The sequence below is a fragment of the Cibotium barometz genome, chromosome 43, assembly GCF_041138505.1.
Source record: "Cibotium barometz isolate CiBa-2024 chromosome 43, ASM4113850v1, whole genome shotgun sequence".
NCBI lineage: Eukaryota > Viridiplantae > Streptophyta > Polypodiopsida > Cyatheales > Cibotiaceae > Cibotium > Cibotium barometz.
The window spans coordinates 27,672,369-27,688,299 of NC_141088.1; the positions used below are offsets into that span (position 1 = coordinate 27,672,369).

At 44.9% G+C, this 15,931-nt stretch overlaps 2 protein-coding genes across 2 annotated transcripts; both read left to right on the top strand.

Annotated features, from left to right (window-relative positions):
- Nucleotides 1-755: 755 nt before the first annotated feature.
- LOC147613745 (pentatricopeptide repeat-containing protein At2g33680-like) lies at nucleotides 756-6,089 on the top strand. Its single transcript, XM_086781719.1, has one exon. The coding sequence runs from the start codon at nucleotides 932-934 to the stop codon at nucleotides 3,548-3,550; it is 2,619 nt and encodes an 872-aa protein (XP_086637845.1). The 5' UTR covers nucleotides 756-931; the 3' UTR covers nucleotides 3,551-6,089.
- LOC147613746 (putative mitochondrial protein AtMg00820) lies at nucleotides 5,534-15,673 on the top strand. Its single transcript, XM_086781720.1, has 3 exons — nucleotides 5,534-5,893; nucleotides 13,392-13,475; nucleotides 13,700-15,673. The coding sequence occupies exons 1-2, from the start codon at nucleotides 5,534-5,536 to the stop codon at nucleotides 13,419-13,421; spliced, it is 390 nt and encodes a 129-aa protein (XP_086637846.1). The 3' UTR covers nucleotides 13,422-13,475; nucleotides 13,700-15,673.
- The last annotated feature ends 258 nt before the right edge of the window (nucleotides 15,674-15,931 follow it).

Here is a 15,931-nt window from a genome sequence, read left to right on the forward strand (position 1 = left end):
TGTGTGTGAGAGAACGCTGTTTTAATGTCGTAGGAACAATCCCAAGAGACCTAAGAAGATCTATCCGACAGGAGTGAGATTCGAACACTTGAATAACAACTCCATGAGCTAACCGATCTACCACACATTGGGTGATAGAAAGGTTAGCCCATTTTGTTTATTTACGCACACACCCAATGAAGAACGCTGTTTTAATATCGTAGGAACAATCCCAAGAGACCTAAGAAGATCTATCCGACAGGAGTGAGATTCGAACACAAAATGTGTTGAATAACAACTCCATGAGCTAACCGATCTACCACACATTGGAGTGCTTCTATGTGTGGGAGAGTGTAAGAAGAGAGAGGGAGTGTGTGCATGTGTGTGTGTGTGTGTGAGAGAGAGAGAGAGAGAGAGAGAGAGAGAGAGAGAGTGCTTCTATGTGTGGGAGAGTGTAAGAAGAGAGAGGGAGTGTGTGCATGTGTGTATGTGTGTGTGTGTGAGAGAGAGAGAGAAAGAGAGAGAGAGAGAGTAGATGTGTATATGTGTGTGCATGTGTGTGAGAGAGAGAGTTTCAACATTGTGTACGTGATAGAGAGAGGGAGAGGGTCATGTGCATGTGCATGTGTGTATGTGTGTGTGTGTGAAAGAGAGAGAGAGAGGGAATATTTCTTTTTTGGAACCTTGGTAGACCACACCCGCAGCAATGCGCGGGTGCAATACTAGTTGTGATTAAAACAAGAATTTATTGGTAATGCTTTGTTTTTGTATTAATTGTGTGTGTATGTGTGTGTCTTGTTTTGTGAGTGCACGGTTGCAGTACGATGTTGAAAACATTTCACCCTGGCGGTCCTAGGGACAGCGCTCAGTAGTGGTGATAACTGAGGGCTTTGGTTTAGGCAAAGAGTAGCTAAGGCAAGATGGACAAGTGGAAGAAGAGGAAGAAGGAGACATGAAAAACAGTACTGTGGGTGGTTGGAGGATGTTTAGCTTAGAGCAGGCATTGTCTTCCCTGGAAAAAGGTGTGTTGCCCCAGCCTTCCATTGAGGACTTTGCATGCATCTTGCACAAGTGTAGCAAGGAGAAAGATCGAGCGCATGCACTGCGCTTGCATGCTTACATGCGCAACAGTGGACTGGATGCACACAGATCACTGGGGAACCACCTCGTCTCGATGTTGGTGGAAGTTGGAAGCATGTGCGATGCCCAGCAGGTTTTTGACAGGTTGGTGTATCAGAATGAGGGGTCCTGGAATTCCCTCATTACTGGTTATATCAAATGTGGGAATCTACAACATGCTCTCACCCTGATCCAGAAAATGCAAAAGGATGATTGTGTACATCCTAGAGGGCGTACTTTTGTGGCCTTACTGAAGGCTTGTACAAAGTTGAAAGATCTAGAAACAGGCCTTAAAATACACGCCAAGGTAGCCAGAACAGGGTTGCTCAAAACAGACCTTTTTGTTGGTAGCACCTTGGTTGCTATGTATGCCAAATGTGGCTCGCTTGCCATAGCACAGAAAGTGTTTGACAAGCTTCCAATTCGAAATGTTGTCTCATGGAATGCACTAATTGCAGGATATGCTGAACATGGACATGGCAAGGAAGCACTCAACTGTTTCAAACATATGCAACTCGAGGGTGTCTCTCCGGACGCGGTGACGTTTGTTTGCAGCTTGAAAGCTTGTGGCTGCATAGGAGCCATAGTCAAGGGCCGAGAAATACATGCCGAGATTGAAAGACAGGGGTTGTTGGAAAGAAATCTTTTTGTTGGCAACAGCTTGGTTGATATGTATGCCAAATGTGGCTGCCTTGCCATAGCACAGCAAGTGTTTGACAAGCTTCGAGTTCGAGATGCAATCTCATGGAATGCATTAATTGCAGGATATGCTGAGCATGGGCATGCTGAGGAAGCACTTGAGTGTTTTGAGCAGATGCGACTTGAGGGTGTCTCCCCGGATGCTGTTTCTTATGTTTGCTGCCTGAAAGCTTGTAGCAACATAGGAGCCACAGAGAAGGGCCAAGAAATTCATGCTGAGATTGAAAGACAGGGGTTGTTGGAAAGAAACCTTTTTGTTGGCAGCACTTTGGTCGATATGTATGCTAAAAGTGACTCGCTTGCAAAAGCACAGCAAGTTTTTGACAGGCTTCCAGTTCGAGATGTAGTATCATGGAATGCACTAATTGCAGGATATGCTGAACATGGGCATGGTGAGGAAGCACTGAAGTGTTTTAAACAAATGCATCTGGAGGGTGTTTCCCCAGATGGCATCACATTTGTTTCCAGCCTGAAAGCTTGTGGCAACATAGGAGCCTCACAGAAGGGCCGAGAAATACATGCTGAGATTGAAAGACAGGGGTTGCTGGAAAGGGATCTTGCAATTGGCAACACTTTGGTCGATATGTATGCCAAATGTGGCTTGCTTGCCCTAGCACAACAAGCGTTTGACAAGCTTCCAGTTCGAAACCTAGTTTCATGGAATGCACTAATTGCCGGATATGCAGAACATGGGCGTGGTGAGGAAGCACTAAAGTGTTTTGAACAGATGCAACTTGAGGGTGTCTCCTTGGATGCTATCACGGTTTTGTGCAGCTTGAAAGCTTGTGGTAGCATAGGTGCCATAGAGAAGGGCAGAGAAATACATCGTGAGATTGAAAGACAAGGGTTGCTGGAAAGAAACCTTGTTGTTGGCAATGCCTTGGTCGATATGTATGCCAAATGTGGCTTGCTTGGCATAGCACAACAAGTGTTTGACAAGCTTCAAGTTCGAGACACAGTCTCGTGGAATGCACTAATTGCAGGATATGCTGAACATGGGCACGGCGAGGAAGCACTCAAATATTTTGAAGAGATGAAACTTGAGGGTGTCTCCCCGAATGCTATCACATTTGTTTGCAGCTTGAAAGCTTGTGGCAGCTTAGGAGCCACAGACAAGGGTGGAGAGATACATGCTGAGATTGAAAGACGGGGGTTGTTGGAAAGAGACCTCGTTGTTGGTAACACCTTGGTCAATATGTATGCCAAATGTGGCTTGCTTGCCAAAGCACAACGAGTGTTTGATAAGCTTCCAGTTCGAGATGTAGCCTCATGGACAGCGCTAATGGCAGGATATGCTCAGCTTGGAGAAAGTGAAAATGTTTTCCAGTTCTTTGACAGAATGCTAAGAGAAGGTGTAAAGCCAAATCTGGTCACCTTTGTTGTTGTTCTCAGTGCATGCAGTCGCACATGCCTAGTTAATAAGAGCCAAACCTACTTTGAGGCTATGAGCACAGACTATGGCATTGTTCCAAGTCTTGAGCACCACACTTGCGTGGTGGATCTCCTTGGCCGTGCAGGCCAATTAGACAAGGCAGAAGCAATGATCAGGAAGATTCCGTTCTATTCTGATCTTGTGGTTTGGCATACTGTGTTAGATGCTTGTAGAAATTGGGGAAATGTGGAGTTTGGAAAACAGGCCTTTGAACATGCAATGTGTATGGATGAAAAGGATTCTGTAGCTTATGTCTTGATGTCTCACATCTATGCAGGTGCGGGCTTGCAGGAGGAAGCACATAAGGTTGAGACAATATGAGCGTAAAGGATACTGCAGCTTATGTCTTAGTGTCTCACATCAGGTGCTGGCTTGCATGAGGAAGTGAAGAAGGTAAAAGCAAGCATGGAAGAGGCAGGACATTGTTGGTAGACTAATGGCACTGATGGGATTGTGCACTGGGGATAATGGACATTCTGAAAGCAAAAGTTTCCATGCAGAGCAAGATCATCTTTCCCTCAAAAATGAGAGAAGAATGGTATGTCTCTTCTTTGCATTGCGTGTCACAAGACATTTCAGATGATGCAAAGAAAGATGTGTGGTGTAGGGGCAATGAGTATCGTGTGAGCCCTAATTAGCACATCCAAGGAATTCTAACCCCTTACATGGCCAAATTCTGTGGGTTTGTAATGACTGCTATTTTGACTACAGCAATTATATCTAAGATAAAGCAGCTAAGAATTCTTGTCAAGGATGCGGCAGTAGCCGATGCCACTTTTGATGCCAGAACAATCTAGAGGGCAGTTTCCATACCTTTTCCAGTTGGTTATAATAATGCTATTGTGGAGAGCTTGATTCCTTGTTGGGCCTGAGCGATCCAACTCTCGGGTGACATTTGTTTGAGACATCATTTCAGCGAACTAAACCTAGTTGTTAAAGCGAGACTCTTATTAAATGCCAGAATGATCCAGAGGGCAGTTTCCCTGCCTTGTCCAGTTGGTCATAGCAGTGTGACGGAAATGTTTACTAATGGTTCATGGCCCTCTGGAGGATCTATGGGGGAGTGTTTTTACAATAAACATAATAAAGGGGTCCAAATTAAGGCTCATGGAAGTGAAAGAGATGCAGGTAGTGTGGGTCATCCCGGCGGTCAAGATGGCATCCCAATTGGAGGTTAAACGGGTGAATGGGTGAGATAGTTATACAGTTTGGCCTGAGAACAGGCTCTTAGGAGGTGAGTTTCCTTAATATTAAGTATGATCAATTAGATGTGTTTTAGCAAGAAGACCCATGGTTACAAAGTGGCAAAAGGTTAATTCACATGCCTTCCGTGCCGGTGCAAGATAAAACAGTCTATATTTTGGTTGAGGTCGAAGACCTGGAGCTCCCGTGAGGCTTCAAGCAACACCCCCCCCCCCCTCTCCTGGAGCTGCCCCTACCTTTTGTGCAGCCCCTCCCCCGTGGCCCTTTTCTCCCTTTGCCCAAACCTCCCCTTCTTCCCTTGCTTTCCCATGCTGCTCTCAGGTCTTGCCTACTGTCTTTTTGGCTCTGGCACATCGTTTTGGGTTCTTCCCCCTTGGAGGACTCCATGGCAGCCATTCCATCTACCCTGATTGAGACTGCTTCTCAATGTCTTCTTTCCGAAGAGGATCTCCAGCTTCTAGCCTCTTTGCCGCCTCAATCACCCTTGTCTGCAACTTCGGCAATAGCAGACCGGCCTCCTAGAGTCAGCCCTTGTGGAGAGCATGGTCAGATTACTGATGGCTAGTTTGTGGGAAAAGGTTATTTCATGATGGAGTTCGACTTGGCAGTTCATGCTGAGAGCGACGAGGGAATAAAGGGAAGGATTCTGATAGAAGTCCATGATAGCCTGATAGCTGGACATCCAGGGTTTATAAAAACCTATATGTTTGTGAAGAAAAGCTTCTTCTGGCTAGGACTCAAAAAGGATGTACTTGATCATGTGCGGCGATGCTTAATGTGTCAGAGAGTCAAGGCAGAGAGAGTCAAGATGCCAGGGAAACTGCAGCCTCTAGACATTCCACAGATGAAGTGGGAATGTATCAGTATGGACTTTGTTACTGGATTACCTTCAGTGCAATCAGGTTATAACTCTATTTTTATGGTAGTTGACAGACTAGCGCCATAGTTTCTTTCTTGCTGATTCATACTCTTTAGCAACGAGCACGGAGACTACAACAGCTTTATCATTCCTATAATCTTGCCTTGATGAGTAAAGTGGTGTAGTCATATGAGCCTACTATAGCTAAAGAGGCTCTTGCTCTTCATGAGTGGCAGGTAGCCATGGAGGCCGAGATTGATTCCATTGAAAGGAATGGTACATGGGAGCTTGTGAACCGGCCTTTGCATAGGCAGCTTATTGGAGTCAAGTGGGTCTTTAAAACCAAGTTTCATGCCGATGGTTCTTTGCACGAACACAAAGCCAAAATGGTTGCAAAGGGGTATTCTCAGATTGAGGGTATTGACTATGAGGAAACTTTTGCCCCTACAGCCAGATACACCACTATCCGGACAATTCTCGCTCTCTCCGCTTATCCGCACTCGCCGGTTTATCAAATGGATGCCAAGTCTGCCTTTTCAATGGCGAATTGCATGAGGTCTATGTTAAACAGCCTCCAGGTTTGCAAGCTCCTCGACACGAGGGTAAGGCGTACAGATTCCTCAAAGCCCTTTATGGTTTGAAACAGGCACCCAAGGCATGGTATGATAAGATTGATGCATTCTTTCTTTCCCTTGGCTTCTATAGATGCTTTGCAAACAACAATCTCTATGTCTTTGCTTAGGATGCTTTGATCTATTTAATCGTCTTATATGTTGATGATTTGTTGAGCATTGGCTCTCATCTTGCCAAGATTGAACAGCTCCGTTCAGATTTAGCTCACTTTTGAGATGACTGATTTAGGACTTCTCCACTACTTTTTGAAAGAAAGAGTAAACACAGGTTGTAGGCAAAAACACAAACTGTAAAAGGCTGAGAACAGTTGATTATTGCTGAAAATGAGCACGAGGGAAGCCCGTAGGTGCTGACAAGTATAAGAGACCGTTGCAACAACCAATGATCTCTAGTAGATATGCAAGAACAAGATGGGAACTGAAGAGAAGGGAGTGATCGCTTATATATGTCCCATATGAGCTAGTCGGCCAGCTGTAGCAAGCCTAGAGCGGTCCTATAGGATAAATATGCCTAGGTAGCCTAAAAAAGGCTCATAAAACATTGGAAAAATCCTAAATAATGTATGCTAAATATGCTAATGCAGGGTCTCAAAAAAATGACCACTACAAGCATGAAAAGGTACATGTAGATCCTTTGGAGATGATATATATTCCAACACCTCCTCTTCAATGCTAGAGAGGCGGTCCAATACCAACACGCTAAAGTAACACCTCCAAAGTAGCTCTCGGAAGTGGTTTGGTGAAGAGATCAACCACATTGTCCTTGGTAGAACAGTAGGCTAGCTGAAGAAGTCCCAACTCGATCCAGTCACATACAAAATGATAATGCACCTCAATATGCTTGGATCGTCCCCGTATCATAGGATTCTGAGAGATTGGTATTGCCCGATCACTGGAAAATACACTACGCCTTTCATGTCAATTTGCTGAGGCCTTATGTGGGACCACTTCCTATGGAACCAGTCTTGGAAGATCCACCAGAAGTGGATGAACTTGAGGAGGTATTGCAACTTGAGCAGATATTTTTTCATAAAGAGCGTAAGCATGCAGGTGGCAAGCTAGTGCGCAGGTATCTTGTGAAGTTTAAAAACTATTCGGCTATGGATGCATAATAGATGGACGAGGATTATTTTGCGGATTATCCGGAACTTTTGAAGGCCTACTTGGAAGCTTTTCAGTTGCGGTCAACTGCTTAGAAGCCGGGGGGAATGTCACAAAATTCCTTAGAGCTTCTATTTTTTTTCTACTGTTCATGTGTGGCATGTGGAGCCTCACATGACATACATGTATGGCTAGTGTAGCCTGACATGGTGTGTCTGTGTGTGGCATATGGAGCCTGACATGGCAGTACATGTATGGCTGGTGTAGCCTGACATGATAGTACATGTGTGGCTTGTGGGGCCTGACATGGTTTACATGTATGGCCCATAGAGCCTGACATGATGAAATTCTCTGGGACTAGCTATCTTGGAGATCTTTTGTATTTATGTTTTGGGAAGGTTCCGGAAGGATCATGAGCCCTGGACATTTTATCGGATACAACTGAGCAGATGGGTATTTCTTCCAATATAACTGCACTCGTGTTTGTGCATGACTTTGATTTTATCTCTGGATGACTTGTCTTGTTTGCCTGGACAATGCCTGAGATTTCTGCTTGTGTTGTCCATGGGGCCGGGGACACCTAGGCACCCTATGGACGTGTATGTGCAAACCTGTTTGGGATTGACAGGTGGTCTACATGTGTTTTGCAAGTGGTAAGTATTCCCAAAAACTCAATTTACAACTTTATGAGCTCATGTTAATAATTATTGGTGCAGGTTCACACTCACTTATAAGTGACCGGACAACTTATAAGTGAGTACACATTGAGTAGGACTTATTTAATACACGTAGCGGCCAAAAGCTGAGCACTGGACATTATTTGGGCCTCCTTCAAGTAGGAGCCCCCTTTTGGACCTAAAAAGCACACGTGGGAGCTAAAACTGGCGGAGGAGCTCTAATCTTGAGTAAGACTCCAGTTTTATGTGAGGCGCCTGCTTTTCTAGGTGCGTGGGAGCTGGTCGACTGCTTCTACAGGCTGCTGTTTACAACCTTCTACCGCGACAAAAACCTAACAGGTGCATGGGAAGTGCTGGCCGACTCCTTCTGCATGTTCTCCGCTGCTGGCCGGCTGATTTTCAGCTTGAACAGAGGCTGGACAGAGGATAAAAACAGGGAGAAAGAGCTGGTCGTGGGCATGTGGATAGTTTTCCTTTTGACCGGGGGCTTGCAAGCTTGTGTACAATTGCTGGTTGATTTCTTCTGAGGCTACTAAGGGCTGGTTGATTGCTGAAAACAGCCTTTGAGGGCTGGTTGACTTGCTCTATGAGCCAGACAGGAAGAAGACGATGATGTTGAGTTGTCCCAGGCTGATGTGGGAGTGCTATGGGCTGTCCATAGTTGTCCTGCATGTGCTTGATGCCGGGAATGCTCAATTGTGCTGAGAATTGTCAACAAATTTAGTTTATGTTATGTTTTCTTGTTTTCATATTGTATTGGAAGAAACAGGTGCAGCAAGTGGTGAACCCTAGGCACCCGCAAAGTTGTATTGGAAGCAGACTCCTTTTTGGTAATCTAACCATAAAAAGGGGGGGGGGGGGGGGTCAGCCCATCTTCTGGCCCCTACTGTGGTGTACTGTGCAGATTTGTCATCTTGTTTTACCTGGCATGCTTATGTGTATTTTCAGTTTTCATGATTGATTAGATTTTCCATGTTTAGTTGCCCTTCCGTTTACAGAACCAGATGAAAAAGCTACAAGTCACTTTCTCAAAAAGTAGCTCCAAGGCCAAAAAGTAAGGCCGTGAAGTTCTAAAAGCAAAGCTAAAGAACTTTGACAAAAGTTTATTATTAAAAAGCAAAAGGGAAAAGCAAAGAGTAAAAGACGAAAAGCAAAGTAAGAGGGGAAAGCAAAGCAAAAGCATCGCTTTTTGCTAAAAGCAGGGATCTCCTCAAGTACAAAAGAAGCATGAACCCCTCCCTTTGCACCATGGTGGGGCTCATCAACAACTTCATCATTAACGGTTGGAACTCTTCATCATAAACAAGATCTTGGGAGAGTGAAGTTTGTCATCATCATCATCAAGTAGAAGAGAACCTTCATCTTCGTCGCCACCCTTTCCTGATTGCTGTACACCTGTGTCGTACTTCCATACTGTACGGACTTGTTGTCTGCACTGCTGTATGGATCCGCCACCTATGCCAAAGCCACCACCTGCTGTTCAACATTGCTCTTATACCATCTATACCATCTGGCTGTCGACTACTGCTACTGCTGCTACCTATAGTGCACCAGTCGTCGCCTGTCCCTTGGCCACCGCATGTACCTGCTCTCGCTTGGTCACGCCGTCTGAAGCCAACACTGCCTTCCTACTACATAGGCCATCGCTTGTTGACTGGTCACCTTCTTGGTAGCACCATCTGCTGCTGTTCTCCGCCAACCACCACCTGCACTTTGATGCTAAGAGCCACCCAACCACAACCTGTCTAGGCTAGAGCCAGCCAGTGCCAGCCAGCCAGCGTTGTTGCTTGCGCTGGCTAAAGCTCTACCACCTAACGCACCCGCCATCCATTGGACCACACTGCCTGCTTGGATAGCACCACTATCTATGCTTGCTGATCTCAGTGCCACCACCAAAGCCTCCTGAATCACAATTGGCAAGACAGCACCTTCGTTAGCCAAGAGAAACCTCTGCCACCCGTCAGCTTGCACTGCTTGTTGCTGGCTGCCCTACGCCATCATACGGCTATACAGAGTTCTACCGACTGACATATAGTTGGACCAACATTGTCTGCAACTGAACCGGCCTGCGTATTGTTGAAACATCTCTACCTGGCTATTGCAATTGGATAGCTGTGCTATACAAGGATTGACCATGGTTAATACATCCCTGTAAAAGCTTTCTTTGGGGGTTTCTACTTCGGATTGGGTATTGAACAGAATATAATTCGTGTCCCATGTGTACCTTGTATACGTGTTTGGAGTTCTTTGGACTTGGAATTGGACTTGGATTTGGATATTGTATCTGGTACTAGCCCGATGAGAGATTCTTGTGGGTCATCCCCATGGTGTACTTGACATCAGAGATCTCGTGTCTCGACATCAACATCGACTTGGGTATTCTACTTCGGCATATTTGTTTGCTTTTGTATTCATTGTTGTTGTGATCTTGGCCAGCGTGCTCGTGGATTGTTCTTGAATAAATTCCTGAAAGAGGGTTGCCCTGTTCCCCGCTTTGTGTGTATACTGTGCAAAACTCCCTAAACCCTTCTCACTCTCACTCTCCCCCTCCCTATCTCTATCTCTTGGAAACGTGATTGAATTTATCACGCACACCTCGCTGGGCTTACACCTTCCTCTTTGATGGGTGCCACTATTGCACTTCAAAATGCTGATGTAGCACCAAGAAACACAGCCAACAAATGGCTCCTCCTGCTGTCCAGCACCTGGGAGAAAAAACACTGATGTGGATTGCCTACCGGAAGCTTGACCGCGATGGAAGGTTGAGGCTAGTACTATTGTTGTGATACCATGTCAGAGTTGGGAAGCGGAAGCATGAACAAGATGATTTATGTCCGCTCTTAGTATAATGCAGTTCAGATAGCTCTCGCAGTGGAGCAAAGGATGGCTGGTCTTTTGTCTGAATACATCAACATTATGTTGCGAAACGACCTCCCACCCAATTTCCCACCTAGTAGACTTGAGGACCATTGCATAGAGTTGGTTCCTGGTTCAAAGCCTCCCAGCAAATTCCCCTACCGCCTTTCTAAGGCAATGGAGAACAAGCTAGAGCAACAGTTATCCTAGCTACTCCATGGTGGATTTATCCGACCTTCCTCCGCATTTGATGCTTCCATCCTATTTGTCCAAAAGAAGGATAAGACCGCACACTTGTGTGTGGATTACAGGGCGCTAAATAAGTTGACAGTTAAGAATAGATTTCCCATGCCCAAAATAGAGTACATCCTAGAGCGACTCAATGGTGTTAAAATATTCTCTAAGATAGATCTTAAGAGTGGCTACCATCAGGTTTGGATCTTTGATGTGGTAGAGTTTGGTATGCTTGGTTGTTTTGCTTCTTGTTTTTGTTACCACTTTTCATGGCTGGTTCAGTTGTGATGGTTGGGGTGATTGGTGGTTTTGTTTGCACAGAGGGCTTGGCCACATGATTTCATGACTTGGGCAGCCATTTTTCCTATTTCCTTCGTAGTATATTCGGGCTTTTGCTTGTCACACTTGGTGCTTTCTTGTGGGGTACTTGTGGGGCTTCGAGTGTAGGAAGACATAGTAGCATTTTGGATGGCTGTGGTTGGCTCTCTACCAAAACAAAGTAGAAGTTAGAGAATTAAGATGGAAAGAGAATTTTATCCTCGTCTACTAGCACCTATATTCACTCCTTAAGTAAGAGGACAATGTAACCAACCCTTTCAAGAAGATAAGTGTTTTTGGTGCCAACATGGTTAAAGATTGTCTAGATGCATGTTTCACCAAGGAACCTTCCGGGGCAGTTTTGCCATTGATCTTCCATATAGGGAATATGTTACGTATACTATGTGCATGTATCCTCTAGGTACTACGATTGTTTGGTAACTGTAATTGTCTATGTGAATTCAAGTTGATCCTGTTTTCCATGAGAATGGACTAAGGGAATTGGTGTTAAATGTTTTTCTTGGAATCATCCTGATAACTTTTTGAAATGGAGTCAGTTGCTAGTTTGGCGGATTCTTCTCAGACCTATTTTCAGGAGTGGAAACATTCGAAGAGGGGTAGTATGTTACGTACGTGATTCTAACCATAGGGTTAGTTGGTCTAATCTTGGGGTAGAGGGCCCAAAAGATTAGGAAAGAAAGCTGATTAGAGTGTCCTAAGCTCACCTAGCATAAGGTGGAGCTGGCCGGATTACTTGGTGATTGTTTGGTGGTGATGCAGTGTGGTGCCATTGAAGAAGCACATGAGGTATTCCTTACATTGGCGCATCGTAATATTTTTTCTGGACTGCCATCATCTCTGCCTACAATGAGTGTGGCTGAGGTGAAAAAGCACTCAAATGTATGATCTGATGCAAGAGGATAGTGTGGAACTAGATCGCCATACCTTCGTTAGGCTATTCAAAGCTTGTGGCAGTATACCCTAAAATTTCTTGCTTCCAGATGGAGGGTATGTAACACCACAAGATTGCCTTTTTCATCAAGGCGGAAGTATATTAGAGTGACATTCAACAGAAACTCAATATGAAGGGCTTTGCGTGAATATATGCTCTTATGTGTATGTGTGTGTGTGTGTAGTGTGTGTAAGAGCATATCTTGGTATAGTGTTCACCCACTATTGGGCACTGATGACGTTAGTGGGGATGTCGTAGTATCTAGTCCATACTATGCATAATGGAGTTGATAGTTATGTAGTCTTGTGGTGTGGATTGACTACCATGAGTATATAACATGCACGTTCCTAAAATTTGAATTTGGGCATGTTCTTGGATTCATCTAGGTATATGTATATATATATATATACACTAGTCATTCTGCCATCAAGGTAGCAGCAGGGAGATTAGCATAGAGCACAAGATGCCCCCTGAGATGGGAGACTAGATATGGGGATGGACATAAGGTACTACCCTCATAGCAGTAGAATGAGGGGAGATAGCCTTCCTCTTTTTATCTTTATTTTTTCCTACTGGCCTTGGGTCCAAGATCTTCCCGTAGTTATCGTTTTTCACCGCCTGTGGGTGCCCTTCCGTAGGCACTTTTCTATCCCATAGGTGATGCTGCCGAGGAAGCACCTTGCGGCGTTTTGAACTCACGACCTCTTGGTCCTAGACAAGCACCTTTACCACCTCTTCATCATAGAAAGAGAATGTATGGGGACAGCACTTCTGCTCACAAAGACTCAAGGCATGGACATAGTCAAGACAAGATGGACATTGTGAATCCCCTTGGAGGCAAAGAGTTTCAAGACCTCGTATTAGAGGCACTCATCGCCTTGATAAAAATTTTCACACCTTTCAAGCAGGAAGTTCGGATTGCAGGTCATTGGAGCTTCATCCTCACAAGGATTCATGCTGAGAGCACAGGATGAGGTCCCCCCAAATGGCAGCATGAGGAACACCCCCTCCACAATCGCCGCGACTCCCCATGCATCTTGTATTGCCATGTCTACCCCTGCAATCTGGATCAGCACAGGTGTTAATGAGGGGACTGCCTCAGCAGCAGGAGACCTCCGAGAAGAATTTGTTGACAGAACCAAAGCAGAATCAAATGGTAGCAATGCTTGAATGATTTGTAACGTTCTCAACAAGTACACATGAGCCGTTTCCACTTTTCCATGTGCCTCTCTTTGTTATGCCTTTAAATCTACCTTTTTCAGCCATCTTTCTAATGTTTCTAGGCATGAGAATGCGTGCTTTGCTGTTGTTGATTTTTTTTTTCTTGCAGGCAGGAAATAATGATAGTGATGCTAGATGAGCACTGCGTTGGGTGCCAACGGTCAACTCTCATTTACCTGTCTATCGATGTCAAGTACGTCCTAGTTGCTCTTGCCTCCAAAGCAACCTTTTTTGTTGGCAGCATCTTGGTCAATATGTATGCTAAATTGAAAGAGCACGTTTAAGTGTTTGAAAAACTTTCGAGTTCGAAATGTAGTATCATGGAGTGTATTAATCACCAATGGGCATGGTGAATCTTTTGTTCATGTTGATAAGTGGAATGATGCAGGTTGAAGTAGTTTGTTGATCCTCCTGCAGGTCTACTACATATACAGAGAAATTAGAATAATGGGTGTAGAAAAGCGGTGGACCTCTGTTACTAAGATTTGGCCATGATTGTTGAGACAGTCTTGCAAAGTTGACAAAATTGAATGCCTTGTACTCTCATGTGGGCTACTGATTCGAGTTGTTGGTTTTCCTGGGAATGGGGCAACTACGAGGCTCCATTCATTCAGGTTTGGGCTACAAGAATAGCTGTGAAGTGGGTTCACTACACTACATGCGGTCCCCTAGGGCAAGGGCAGGGGCAAATGGTGGTAGGAAGTTTCTTCGTGCTATAAGAGGATGCTATTTATGGGGACTGAGTGAAGGATAGAAATGCTGATGATACTACCATTCTAACTGCTGCTGTAATCCATATAGCTGCAGCTGAACTTTTTAATAATGATGAGCGGAGTATGGTTAGGGTGTACGACATGAGCTTGTCAAGAAGATTGGGTCATTTTGGTGTGCGGGGACTTACAGGTCTTATTCAACTTGCTGATACGGATTTCTGGGATGATTGCTGTTGTCAACTTGACCACAGCAGTAGAGATACTAGCAACAGTACCTCCAACCTGAACTCCCCCTTGGGCTCTCGGCAATGAACTTGTGTCGTTGTTGGTGGAAGTTGGAAACATAGAAACTCTCGCTCTCTCTCTCTCTCTCACACACACACACACACACACACACTCGTATGTGTGGCGGTATGTATGCGTACATGTGTGTGTGAATGTGTTTATATATAATAGTATTAATATAATACGATTATATATCATTATTATAATATATTATGCCCAGCAGGTTTTTGACAGGCTACTGTATCAGAATGAGTGTTCATGGAATTCTCTTATGATAGGTTATATTACAAGTAAGGAGTCACTGCCTGCTTTCATCATACTAGAAGATCTGGAAGAGGCCACCACTTTTATGCTGAAATTTTCAGTAAGGGTCTGCTGAAAAGAGACTTTTTCATTGGCAGCACTTCGGTCGGTATGTATGCCATATGTGGATCCCTTGCAAAAGCACAGGCAGTGTTTGACAAGCTCACAGTTCGTTATGTGGTCTCATGGGCTACACACTAATAGCAACGCATACAGAAAATGGACGCGGTGAGGAGGCTCTCACCTGTTTCAAACAGATGCAATAGGAGGGCATCCCTCCGGATGCTGTGACGTTTTTTTGCAGCTGTTCATCTCCTGTTGTTGTAAGTAGCTTGGGTCCTTTGAAGTTTCCTTGCCTATCGTTTGTTGAATTTGCAGCACGACCACTTGTGATTGATTGGCATGTGCATAGGGTGGGTTCGTATCTCTTGGCGCGTCAGCGTTGAGGAGAATCCGGAGCCCAATACAAACACAATGTATAGGTAGATGTAATGTGAATAAGATAGGGTGTAGAGGATCCATAGTGGGAAAAACAGCGCGCGGCAGCCAGGTGAAAAGGTGCAGGTGCGCGAAATGAGAAAAGAAAGTGTATGGACGACCCAAGGAAGCCGGGTGGTGATACTATTCTAGAAGAATCAAGGCGACGACAGGGCTTATGAAGGAAATCGGCGGGGAAGTTTTCAGGGGATGATGAGCAAGAGCGGTGGCTAGAGAGACCACCAGAGGGGCTGCAGTAGACTAGACGCCTGTAGGTTGATTTCTTTTGCTGAAGGCTGGAGTTCCTGCAGTTGTTGAAGACCAGAGCGGAGGGAGAGCTGAAGACCAGAGAATTCGCTAGGTGGTGTCCCCTGGAGTCCCTGTGCAGCACCTCCGTTAGAGACTTGGCTCAATCTAGATCTTGCCTAACTGTACCTGCTCTCAGTCAGTTAAAAGCTGGTTTGTCATGGATGAAGATGATGCTGTGGAGAGCGTCGCTGAGGTCTATCAGCGGAGGACCCATGAGTTTTCAATGTTTTCTTCTTTTTCTTTGAACCCAAGTCTCAGGGATGTTGAGACTGTTTGTTTTTTGTTTCAATGAAGAATAGAGTGCGTGGAGCTTGAGTTCTTTGTGAATCAATGAGATTTTGTGTCATGGTGCTATATTTGTGTTGTTTTGATTGAGATTATGGATGAGGAACATCTATGAGTGCAAGTCCATAGTCAGCTGTGTCAAATCTGAGTCAGTCACCTTCAATTGAGACACTAGAGTCAGACTGAGTCAGTTAAATGTTAGAAGTTGTCAGCTGTGTGTAGAGGGTGAGAACTAGTCTATCTGAGTTCAGTGGAACTTATTTGGAGTTTGGTCCGA

Excerpts from the sequence above, each read along its gene's own strand:
- LOC147613745 (XM_086781719.1), top strand. The coding sequence starts at position 932 with ATGAAAAACAGTACTGTGGGTGGTTGGAGGATGTTTAGCTTAGAGCAG.
- LOC147613746 (XM_086781720.1), top strand. The coding sequence starts at position 5,534 with ATGGAGGCCGAGATTGATTCCATTGAAAGGAATGGTACATGGGAGCTT. Across the intron at positions 5,894-13,391 it reads GCAAGCTCCTCGACACGAGG|GCAGGAAATAATGATAGTGA; the intron begins GTAAGGCGTACA and ends TTTTTCTTGCAG.